Source organism: Pseudophryne corroboree, chromosome 10, assembly GCF_028390025.1.
Source record: "Pseudophryne corroboree isolate aPseCor3 chromosome 10, aPseCor3.hap2, whole genome shotgun sequence".
NCBI classification, from domain to species: domain Eukaryota; kingdom Metazoa; phylum Chordata; class Amphibia; order Anura; family Myobatrachidae; genus Pseudophryne; species Pseudophryne corroboree.
Genome location: NC_086453.1, coordinates 384832008 through 384845160, shown reverse-complemented (window position 1 = coordinate 384845160; position 13153 = coordinate 384832008). Strand labels below are relative to the sequence as shown.

The 13153-nt window shown below is 51.3% G+C and overlaps 1 protein-coding gene across 1 annotated transcript in view; it reads left to right on the top strand.

Annotated features, from left to right (window-relative positions):
* Positions 1-12595, top strand: part of PLOD1 (procollagen-lysine,2-oxoglutarate 5-dioxygenase 1) — a 39617-nt gene extending 27022 nt beyond the window's left edge. The window contains exons 13-19 of the mRNA XM_063943870.1: positions 752-893; positions 2184-2297; positions 2533-2598; positions 3844-3948; positions 4664-4810; positions 5273-5398; positions 6193-12595. Coding sequence (XP_063799940.1) covers positions 752-893; positions 2184-2297; positions 2533-2598; positions 3844-3948; positions 4664-4810; positions 5273-5398; positions 6193-6348 — 856 coding nt within the window. The 3' untranslated portion in view covers positions 6349-12595. The remainder of the gene's footprint in view (positions 1-751; positions 894-2183; positions 2298-2532; positions 2599-3843; positions 3949-4663; positions 4811-5272; positions 5399-6192) is intronic.
* The last annotated feature ends 558 nt before the right edge of the window (positions 12596-13153 follow it).

Below are 13153 nucleotides of genomic sequence, written 5' to 3'. Positions count from 1 at the left end.
TAGGCTGGTACAAGGGCGTCCTGGTGATTCTAGTAGCCAACCAAGGCCGGCTCACCACAAACGTAGCTTTCAGTACAAAAGCTGATCCCATTGTTATGTTATGTTTTATAGCACTTTACCGTGCGACGCTAAATATCATCGTTACACAAGTGTATGGCGCCATCTAGTGGCAGAATTATGAAAGAATTTAATCTTGATGTAGAAGAAAATAAAACATATGAACGATCAGTAATTCCCCTTTTATTCTAATATTACTGCCACATCAGGCATTTGTATAGCATCGTATTAAATTCTGATCCGTCATTACCGCCACGTAATTGGCGCAGGGACTCCTGACCCGCAGCTCGGGGATAATTAAGCTGATTATCTTGTTAATGAGACTAAAGGGCCCTACTCACTGGCCGACCCGCCGCCGAGCTGCCCGACGGCGGATACGGCCGACGAGCGACCCGGCGGCAGGGGGGCAGTGACGGGGGGAGTGAAGTTTCTTCACTCCCCCCGTCACGCGGCTGCATTGAAGTGCAGGCAAATATGGACGAGATCGTCCATATTGGCCTGCATGCACAGCCGACGGGGGACCAGCGATGAACGAGCGCGGGGCCGCACATCGTTCATCGCTGGAGTCTCCACACTCAAAGATATGAACGAGTTCTCGTTCATTTATGAACGAGATCGTTCATATCTTTCCGAAAATCGGCCAGTGTGTAGGGCCCTTAAGTGCAATGTGTCTGACTGATCCCAACTTTTGCAGTGGAATCTGGAATGTTCCCTATATCAGCAATGTCTACCTGGTGAAAGGCAGCGTTCTCCGCAATAAGCTCAACCAGTACGATGTGTTCCGCGGGGGGAATCTGGACCCTGATATGGCGTTTTGTTACAATGTACGCCAGCAGGTCAGTATGGAAGGATGGCGACCTGTATCTACTGTTGTCTTCTGTATCTTTACAATATATATATATGAGCTAAATACAACATTAACACATCGCCGGCAATTAAAGTATCGTAATAAGCGCCAGAAACCGCAGTCTCTCCATGGAGCGCTTATTCACAGTGGAGGAAATGTGCGCGTCAAATGCCAAATGAACCATGCACAGAATCCTATATAACAAAAGGCTAACCTCTATGGGGGGAATTCAAGTGTTTTGCATTCAGACGGCCACTAGATGGCGGCCTACGGAGCAATTCAAGTATTGCTCCTTTTAGGTGCGCACAGCCGCTGGCGCCGACATTACTGTCATGTGTTGCGTCATTCTAATGGTCTGGTAACTTCTTTACTCGTTACGCCCTCTGGTGTCATAGTGCAGCGCTCCCCCTTCACTACATACGCAGGGCGCCGGTGTAACGCTGTGTCCTGCGCAGTAATCCGGTGCCTGGTCTGAATGTGGCTGCACCTAGCGCCTGATTCAGAGTCCTACGCGTCTCAGCCATTTCTCTGCCGCCCCTAAATGGGCGTTTGTGGATGGTAACAGTTGGAACGCACGCAAGAGACACAAACTGTGCCAGAGTCGTGGGTATGCTCTGTGGACGCTTGCATACGGAAGAGTGGGGGGCTCAGTTTGGTCGCATTGATACGTAGATCTCTGTACGTGCGTATAGCCATATTGGTAGTCCGTCCGCAGTGCGCTGACATGACGCTATGTTTCTCTCCATCAGGCTTCCCCCGGCCCGCACAGCAGAAGAGTTGGGGGGTGTATTAGACCCGGCCGGGAGGGGAACGGTGCGCGCTGGGCGCTCTTCTCTCGGGGGTAGGGGAGCCTCTCACTGTGGCTGCATGTTGCAGTCCGTCCAGTCCCTCTTAGACACTATAGCGTTCTGCTGAGACATGTTGGATTGATCATAGCACCCCGCTGCGGTACAGCCCCTTATGTCCTACGTGGGGAGGGGGTGATAATATAATATCAATGTGTGATGTGTTGCCCTCCCGGCACAAGCCCTGTAGTGACCCCGCACTGTGCACGCCCCAGTATCGGGTGGAGAGGGGGCGGCCAAGATGTCCTGTATTTGCTTCTCGCACTAGCCGGAGACATTCCCTGACGTGTCCCCAGCACCTGTGTTTGCCAGGAGAAAAACGTTCTGCAGTAAGTGAGGATTTGCCGGCCATGTGTTAGTGGTGGGGACCGCGGTCTGTGCGGGGGGGAGGGCTGCGCTTGCTGGGGTCTGACCGCTGCCTTGTCTGCTTCCAGGGAATCTTCATGTTTGTGACAAACCTGCAGCCATTCGGTCACATCCTGTACCTGGAGAACTACCAGACCTCTCACTATAACAATGACCTGTGGCAGATCTCCCAAAACATCCAGGTGAGCATGAGTCCGGCCCTGTGCCAATATCGTCCAGTACTGTTACAGTGCTGTCACTCCGTCATATAATGCTGCAATACAGGCTGCTACACCTGCAGGTATGGAGGAGAGGCATTCAGGGTAGTTACACTGTAGTTTCAGAACTCAGCGGTTCCTGTAGATTAGTCCAGACGGTAAGACGCTGTATTATACAAGGCACAAATACAATGTTGTCCTTCTGTTGTTCACGTGACAGGACTGGAAAGAGAAGTACATTCATCCCAACCACACTGCGGCTCTCAGGGGGAAAGCCATCGAATCGGTAAATATGAAGAGCTGCCGTCATATGTTTCCTATAATATATTATGTCTTCCGGGCACAGTGCTATCAGCAGTCTGTTGTGTTTGTGCTCCAGAAACACCTTGCGCGACGTCCTGTAGCGGTGACGCGTGACGTCCTGTAGCGGTGATGCGTGACGTCCTGTAGCGGTGACGCGTGACGTCCCGTAGCGGTGACGCGTGACGTCCCGTAGCGGTGACGCCCGACGTCCCGTAGCGGTGACGCCCGACGTCCCGTAGCGGTGACGCCCGACGTCCCGTAGCGGTGACGCCCGACGTCCTGCAGCCATGATAACAGTCCTGCATAAGAAATTTTCTTTGTTACTTTGTTATGTGTTAGTGTCCTAAAAAACAAAAGTAACCGCAACATCTAAGAATACACTCTCGCGGCTTTTCTGCCGCCAAACGACTTTAATTTATGGGCTTGCACGCATCATTCTGCAAGGTTTATGAAGTACATTCATGTCACACTTTCATACCTCCGTCAGTAACGCACAGATGCTATTCCGGTACAGCTGTGCCATCCGTGTGTCCCAGGCCACTGAAACTAAACCGCACACCCAGATGGCATAAATATAGGGTAAATCTAGGGATAGAAATGACCTGCAGGAGGCTAAGAGATAAAGCAATGTATATAGTAGAGGCTGGAGGACGTCAGGTTACACCCACGAGAAGGTGCAGAATAATCTTCCGTTCAGCAGGGTACCCACCGGGGCTGGCACAGCTGTGTAACCGCCTGGGGAACCGCGTGCCCATTGCAGTGTAAATCACCAATTCAAACTCCGTGCGTTTATCTTGTGTCACATGGAACAGATCAGGCGGCGTTCATACGACAGAAAGTAAGTGGGTGCGAGGTCATTACAGCCAATGAGATCCATCATCCATCCTGTATCAGAGACACTCGTACAACGCGCAGAAGAGTCGCCTCAGTGGGCATGACGCACAATAGACACAGCGGATACCAGACTGACGTAATAGTGAGACCCTCCATAGAGCGCTATAGCCAGCTGTCAGGGGAAACTACCTGAATCTGCTATAAAGGAGAAAATATATTTTTTATATATATATATATATATATATATATATATATATATATATATATATATAAAAATGAATGTGCGGGTTCAGATTTACTCTGTTCTTAACGACAGAATTAATTTTGTTTCTATTCTTATCCCTTGTTGGTGTGTAACTGAGAATTAATCTGTCTTCCTGTGTGCGTAATGCAGCCGTGTCCAGACGTCTACTGGTTCCCGATATTTACCGCCACCGCGTGTGATGAGCTGGTGGAGGAAATGGAACATTACGGTCAGTGGTCATCTGGAAGTAAGTCGGTAAGTACCGGGCGCTCCTCTCAGTACTAAGCCAACGTATACATTAAAGGGGGACTCCGCACAAAGCATTTATCTTTTGGTTTCATTATTTTGTAGGCTGTCTTCTGTGTCTTTTAGCCAAGTCTTTATATTACCAGGCATAAGATGATTGTTGTCATTTCCCCCGGAATATGACACAGCTCCGTACACCATTGTATGCAAGGTCGTGTCTCAGTTCGATGATGGGTAAAACTTTCCCCTTATAAAAGCTTGGATGAAAAGCACAGACAAAATGTCAATTAGGGGTAGTGTGTGGCATAATGTATACTGGCAGCACCACAGTGTGTCATATAGTGAACTAAGGCACTATCATGGGGTATGCAACGAACCAGGGCACTACTATGGGGCATAACATTAACTAGGGCACAAATAAATGCTACAGAGAACGGTCGCTCTAGAAACTTTAGGGGGGGGGGAGGGGTGTTGCTGTGGTGCCCACAGAAGTTTTGGCGTCACTAGGAGTTGTGTAACGGTTGCATTGAAGTGATCGTCACATGAACAGCCTGTAAGTAGAGTTACTGACGGCTAGTAACTCTGTGTTCCTGGCTGTCAGTGTCTATCGTGAGACATAACAATATACACAGCGCCACCTACAGGCAGCCAGCATGCACTGCACCCTACCTTCTAGCGCTGTCAGGTCCACAGTAACGTGTCCATCCTCGTTGGTTTATTGCAGGACCAGAGACTGCAGGGGGGGTATGAAAATGTCCCGACGATCGACATTCACATGACCCAGATCAACTTTCAGAAGGAATGGCAAAAGTTCCTGCTAGACTTTGTGGCCCCCATTACAGAGAAGATGTACCCCGGCTACTACACCCAGGTAGGTCCTCTGGATCTCCGAATAACTGCGCCCGTCTCACCTGAAGGCGTTGCTCCTGGTTACGGCAGTACATGCTGGAACATAACAGTATAAAATAGGATATTCTATTGGTTTCCGTCTGTAAATGTGGGATCTCCAGGAGAAGCAGCCGGATAACTTCCAGACGCGTTCCGGGGGATAAGGAAAATATGTGCGTCGTCTGCTGTTCCTTGTCTATCGCTCAGATAGAACGAGCAATTATATAATCCCCATGAAAAGTGATGGGAAACCATAAAACGGGGGCGTGTCCTAGTAGTTACTCCAGGCCCGAGGGGTGCAGAGAAAAGAAGTAAAATCAGATCTAGACCGATCCTTCCATGGTGATAAATAATGATGACTGCATTGTGTGTTCTGCATTGTGACTGGTGTATCTGTAGAGTGCCCCCTCTAGTCGCTGACTACGTCTATGTCTTACACGTACAGGCGCAGTTTGATTTGGCCTTTGTGGTACGTTATAAACCAGACGAGCAGCCATTGCTGGAGCCTCACCACGACGCATCGACCTTCACCATTAACATAGCCCTGAACGGTGTGGGGCAGGACTACGAGGTCAGTAGTTGCTATTGGTTACAGTACAATTGTACTACTTGCACCTGATTATAAAATATGCCATGGCTTACTCTGTCCTGTCACAGAATTGTGTCATGTTGTGGGATGACAGTGCGTATAGGAACCAGTGATGTCACTGAGGCACATAGCGGAGGCAGCCATCTTGTGGGATGACGTCACTGAGGCACATAGCGGAGGCAGCCATGTTGTGGGGGATGACGTCACTGAGGCACATAGCAGAGGCAGCCATGTTGTGGGATGACGTCACTGAGGCACATAGCGGAGGCAGCCATGTTGTGGGGGATGACGTCACTGAGGCACATAGCGGAGGCAGCCGTGTTGTGGGATGACGTCACTGAGGCACATAGCGATGGCAGCCATGTTGTGGGATGATATCACTGAGGCACATAGTGGAGGCAGCCACTTTGTGGGATGACGTCACTGAGGCACCTAGCGGAGGCAGCCATGTTGTGGGATGATGTCACTGAGGCACATAGCGGAGGCAGCCATGTTGTGGGATGACATCACTGAGACACATAGCGGAGGTAGCCATGTTGTGGGATGACGTCACTGAGGCACATAGCGGAGGCAGCCATGTTGTGGGATGATGTCACTGAGGCACATAGCGGAGGCAGCCGTGTTGTGGGATGACGTCACTGAGGCACATAGCGGAGGCAGCCGTGTTGTGGGATGACATCACTGAGGCACATAGCAGAGGCAGCCATGTTGTGGGATGATGTCGCGGTGGCAGCCATCTTGTGGGATGTGTATTTATCTCTCCTTCTCTCCTGCAGGGAGGCGGCTGCAGATTCCTGCGCTACAACTGCTCAGTGACCGCCCCCAGGAAAGGCTGGGCCCTGATGCACCCGGGACGGCTGACTCACTACCACGAAGGACTCCGCACTACAAAAGGAACCCGCTACATCGCAGTCTCCTTTGTGGACCCCTAAGTGGAAGATGTCTTACAGAGACATTGGAGACGTTACGATGTAACTGATAAAGTATTATGTGGTGTCGGCAGGTTACTGACGGCGCTGCGTCTCTTTCCGGACTGCTCCCTGCTCAACCCGTGAGAATTCGATACAGAACAAACCCGACTGATTGATACATTGGCGCTGAGTGTTAGTGGTGGGCCTGACCCGCTCAGCGTCTGTGTATATAGCAGCAGCTCAAACGCCAGATCTCCATGCTTTCCCGTCATCGCAGTGCTCCTCCTCTGCACGTCTGGCCAATCATTGTCTCCGCGCTGAGCGTGTTCTGGCTGTATGGTACACACCGCTATTCTCACGCCCTCAGATATTCCTTTCAGCCGTGCCTGTATATTGCATTACTCCAGACCGGTCCTAAGAATTACTCTCATTTACTGATAGACAGATACTTGAAAACACTCACAGAGCAGAACATAGCCAGATCACCCATCAGGCACTCTAGGCTCCTGCCTAAGGCTCATTGTGCACTCCCAGCATTGCCAGATCACCCATCGGGCACTCTAGGCTCCTGCCTAAGGCTCATTGTGCACTCCCAGCATTGCCAGATCACCCATCAGACACTCTAGGCTCCTGCCTAAGGCTCATTGTACTCTCACAGCATTGCCAGATCACCCATCATACACTCTAGGCTCCCACCTAAGGCTCATTGTGCACTCCCAGCATTGCCAGATCACCCATCACACACTCTAGGCTCCCACCTAAGGCTCATTGTGCACTCCCAGCATTGCCAGATCACCCATCAGACACTCTAGGCTCCTGCCTAAGGCTCATTGTACTCTCACAGCATTGCCAGATCACCCATCAGACACTCTAGGCTCCCGCCTAAGGCTCATTGTGCACTCCCAGCATTGCCAGATCACCCATCAGACATTCTAGGCTCCTGCCTAAGGCTCATTGTGCACTCCCAGCATTGCCAGATCACACATCAGACACTCTAGGCTCCTGCCTAAGGCTCATTGTGCACTCCCAGCATTGCCAGATCACCCATCAGACACTCTAGGCTCCCGCCTAATGCTCATTGTGCACTCCCAGCATTGCCAGATCACCCATCACACACTCTAGGCTCCCGCCTAAGGCTCATTGTGCACTCACAGCATTGCCAGATCACACATCAGACACTCTAGGCTCCTGCCTAAGGCTCATTGTGCACTCCCAGCATTGCCAGATCACCCATCAGACACTCTAGGCTCCCGCCTAATGCTCATTGTGCACTCCCAGCATTGCCAGATCACCCATCAGACACTCTAGGCTCCTGCCTAAGGCTCATTGTGCACTCCCAGCATTGCCAGATCACCCATCAGACACTCTAGGCTCCTGCCTAAGGCTCATTGTACTCTCACAGCATTTCCAGATCACCCATCATACACTCTAGGCTCCCACCTAAGGCTCATTGTGCACTCCCAGCATTGCCAGATCACCCATCAGACACTCTAGGCTCCTGCCTAAGGCTCATTGTGCACTCCCAGCATTGCCAGATCACCCATCACACACTCTAGGCTCCCACCTAAGGCTCATTGTGCACTCACAGCATTGCCAGATCACCCATCACACACTCTAGGCTCCCGCCTAAGGCTCATTGTGCACTCACAGCATTGCCAGATCACACATCAGACACTCTAGGGTCCTGCCTAAGGCTCATTGTGCACTCCCAGCATTGCCAGATCACCCATCAGACACTCTAGGCTCCCGCCTAATGCTCATTGTGCACTCCCAGCATTGCCAGATCACCCATCAGACACTCTAGGCTCCTGCCTAAGGCTCATTGTGCACTCCCAGCATTGCCAGATCACCCATCAGACACTCTAGGCTCCTGCCTAAGGCTCATTGTACTCTCACAGCATTTCCAGATCACCCATCAGGCACTCTAGGCTCCTGCCTAAGGCTCATTGTGCACTCACAGCATTGCCAGATCACCCATCAGGCACTCTAGGCTCCTGCCTAAGGCTCATTGTGCACTCCCAGCATTGCCAGATAACCCATCAGACACTCTAGGCTCCTGCCTAAGGCTCATTGTGCACTCCCAGCATTGCCAGATCACCCATCAGACATTCTAGGCTCCCGCCTAAGGCTAATTGTGCACTCACAGCATTGCCAGATCACACATCAGACACTCTAGGCTCCTGCCTAAGGCTCATTGTGCACTCCCAGCATTGCCAGATCACCCATCAGACACTCTAGGCTCCCGCCTAATGCTCATTGTGCACTCCCAGCATTGCCAGATCACCCATCAGACACTCTAGGCTCCTGCCTAAGGCTCATTGTGCACTCCCAGCATTGCCAGATCACCCATCAGACACTCTAGGCTCCTGCCTAAGGCTCATTGTACTCTCACAGCATTGCCAGATCACCCATCATACACTCTAGGCTCCCACCTAAGGCTCATTGTGCACTCCCAGCATTGCCAGATCACCCATCAGACACTCTAGGCTCCCGCCTAAGGCTCATTGTGCACTTCCAGCATTGCCAGATCACCCATCAGACACTCTAGGCTCCTGCCTAAGGCTCATTGTGCACTCACAGCATTGCCAGATCACCCATCAGGCACTCTAGGCTCCTGCCTAAGGCTCATTGTGCACTCCCAGCATTGCCAGATCACCCATCACACACTCTAGGCTCCCACCTAAGGCTCATTGTGCACTCACAGCATTGCCAGATCACCCATCACACACTCTACGCTCCCACCTAAGGCTCATTGTGCACTCACAGCATTGCCAGATCACCCATCAGACATTCTAGGTACCCGCCTAAGGCTCATTGTGCACTCACAGCATTGCCAGATCACACATCAGACACTCTAGGCTCCTGCCTAAGGCTCATTGTGCACTCATAGCATTGCCAGATCACCCATCAGACACTCTAGGCTCCTGCCTAAGGCTCATTGTACTCTCACAGCATTGCCAGATCACCCATCATACACTCTAGGCTCCCACCTAAGGCTCATTGTGCACTCACAGCATTGCCAGATCACCCATCACACACTCTACGCTCCCACCTAAGGCTCATTGTGCACTCACAGCATTGCCAGATCACCCATCAGACATTCTAGGTACCCGCCTAAGGCTCATTGTGCACTCACAGCATTGCCAGATCACCCATCAAACACTCTAGGCACCCGCCTAAGGCTCATTGTGCACTCACAGCATTGCCAGATCACCCATCATACACTCTAGGCTCCCACCTAAGGCTCATTGTGCACTCACAGCATTGCCAGATCACCCATCAGACACTCTAGGCTCCCGCCTAAGGCTCATTGTGCACTCACAGCATAGCCAGATCACCCATCAGACACTCTAGGCTCCCACCTAAGGCTCATTGTGCACTCACAGCATTGCCAGATCACCCATCACACACTCTAGGCTCCCACCTATGGCTCATTGTGCACTCACAGCATAGCCAGATCACCCATCAAACACTCTAGGCACCCGCCTAAGGCTCATTGTGCACTCATAGCATTGCCAGATCACCCATCACACACTCTAGGCTCCCACCTAAGGCTCATTGTGCACTCCCAGCATTGCCAGATCACCCATCAGACACTCTAGGCTCCCACCTAAGGCTCATTGTGCACTCACAGCATTGCCAGATCACCCATCAAACACTCTAGGCACCCGCCTAAGGCTCATTGTGCACTCATAGCATTGCCAGATCACCCATCAGACATTCTAGGCACCCGCCTAAGGCTCATTGTGCACTCACAGCATTGCCAGATCACCCATCATACACTCTAGGCTCCCACCTATGGCTCATTGTGCACTCACAGCATAGCCAGATCACCCATCATACACTCTAGGCTCCCACCTATGGCTCATTGTGCACTCACAGCATTGCCAGATCACCCATCAGACACTCTAGGCTCCCACCTAAGGCTCATTGTGCACTCACAGCATAGCCAGATCACCCATCATACACTCTAGGCTCCCACCTATGGCTCATTGTGCACTCACAGCATTGCCAGATCACCCATCAGACACTCTAGGCTCCCGCCTAAGGCTCATTGTGCACTCACAGCATTGCCAGATCACCCATCAGACACTCTAGGCTCCCGCCTAAGGCTCATTGTGCACTCACAGCATTGCCAGATCACCCATCAGACACTCTAGGCTCCTGCCTAAGGCTCATTGTGCACTCCCAGCATTGCCAGATCACCCATCATACACTCTAGGCTCCCACCTAAGGCTCATTGTGCACACATAGCATAGTTAGATCACCCATCAGACACTCTAGGTACCCGCCTAAGGCTCATTGTGCACTCCCAGCATTGCCAGATCACCCATCAAACACTAGGTACCCGCCTAAGGCTCATTGTGCACTCCCAGCATTGCCAGATCACCCATCAAACACTAGGCACCCGCCTAAGGCTCATTGTGCACTCACAGCATTGCCAGATCACCCATCAAACACTAGGCACCCGCCTAAGGCTCATTGTGCACTCACAGCATAGCCAGATCACCCATCTGACACTCTAGGCTCCCACCTAAGGCTCATTGTGCACACATAGCATAGCCAGATCACCCATCAGACATTCTAGGTACCCGCCTAAGGCTCATTGTGCACTCCCAGCATTGCCAGATCACCCATCACACACTCCAGGCTCCTGCCTAAGGCTCATTGTGCACTCACAGCATTGCCAGATCACCCATCAGACACTCTAGGCTCCCGCCTAAGGCACATTGTGCACTCACAGCATTGCCAGATCACCCATCAGACACTCTAGGCTCCTGCCTAAGGCTCATTGTGCACTCACAGCATTGCCAGATCACCCATCACACACTCCAGGCTCCTGCCTAAGGCTCATTGTGCACTCACAGCATTGCCAGATCACCCATCATACACTCTAGGCTCCCGCCTAAGGCACATTGTGCACTCACAGCATTGCCAGATCACCCATCAGACACTCTAGGCTCCTGCCTAAGGCTCATTGTGCACTCACAGCATTGCTAGATCACCCATCAGACACTCTAGGCTCCCGCCTAAGGCTCATTGTGCACTCACAGCATAGCCAGATCACCCATCAGACACTCTAGGCTCCCGCCTAAGGCTCATTGTGCACTCACAGCATAGCCAGATCACCCATCACACACTCTAGGCACCCGCCTAAGGCTCATTGTGCACACATAGCATTGCCAGATCACCCATCAGACACTCTAGGCACCCGCCTAAGGCTCATTGTGTCTCTTCATGTACATTTACCAGCAGAAGAAATCGTTACTATAAATATCGAGCCATTTCTGGATATTATACAGTTTCACGTGCGGATAGAGAGCAGCTATAAATTACCGTATATCACCCACGAATACCGTGATTTGCCGTCAGTCCCGTTCCTTTCAGTAGCGCTGCATTTCCCAGTATTCAGGGGCGTTAGTTGTAATGGAAACCGGCTGTTACTCATGCTAGCTGAGCCGTACTAGTAAGGCGGGAGTAACTCTAATACCGGGGGTGACAGGGGGCTGCTGATTGTTCCAGGTAATTTATATTGCCGTGCGCTGTCAGTATACGTACAGTCACCGTGTTGGGCTCGCTGCGTGTTCTGGGGAATGTCCTGGAGTAGATCATATGGAATGTAGAGCGGATACATTTTAATCCGCTGCTGCTGTTGGGGTAGATTATTAATTACAGTAATTGGCGTTTCCACCTTCAGTTGAATCTTCTACATATTGGATTGTCTGTCACCCTGTAACTATTGCTTTCTCCTTCCTAGCTTGAGTCTGTGCTTTTCAGCCATGTGTTTATATGTATTTATATGTGTATTTATTCAGCTCATTTGACATTTGCAGTATCCCAGGACTGTAAAGTTTAACAACTGTGCTGTATTATATAAAGACTTGGCTGGAAAGCACAGGCAGGTGCTAGAGAAGGCTGCACAGAGTATGTACATGCATGTGAGTGATCCCGGAGGTGGAAACCCATATGATGATGATGATGAACCCCCCCCCCCCCCCCCCCCATGGCAGCACTGCAGTGCACGGAATTACTGACCATTGTGCCTTATTCTCATTGTGCCTTCATGGTGACTTGCAGCTCTGTGTAGTGTGCGCAGACTGTGACATTCAGAGACACTGTAAACATTCTCTCACACCGGACTCTCGCGGCTCCACAAATCGCGTTCTGTGATGTCATCACTTCCTCCGTTTCGCAACAAGAATATAAATATTTACTGTTTTGTATATTGCGAGTAGTTAGGATTTTTACATTAAAATAATGACCTGTGCGTGTCTCCGTTACTGTGTCACCGGCGCCTCTTTCCACCCCCTTCCTCTAATATCTGCTCTCATCAGTATCTTGTGATGCGCTCTCAAATGGCTGCTAGCAATGAATGGGAAACGCTGGTTCCCTGGTACAGGGGAAGAGCTTCTGCGGTGAGAGTGCGGCACGCTCTGCAGTAACAGCGGTGAATGGGAAATGCTGATTCCCTGTTACAGGGGAAGAGCTGCGGTGAGAGTGCGGCACGCTCTGCAGTAACAGCGGTGAATGGGAAACGCTGGTTCCCTGGTACAGGGGAAGAGCTTCTGCGGTGAGAGTGTGGCACGCTCTGCAGTAACAGCGGTGAATGGGAAACGCTGGTTCCCTGGTACAGGGGAAGAGCTTCTGCGGTGAGAGTGCGGCACGCTCTGCAGTGACAGCGGTGAATGGGAAACGCTGGTTCCCTGTTACAGAGGAAGAGCTTCTGCGGTGAGAGTGCGGCACGCTCTGCAGTGACAGCGGTGAATGGGAAACGCTGGTTCCCTGTTACAGGGGAATAGCTTCTGTGGTGAGAGTGCGGCACGCT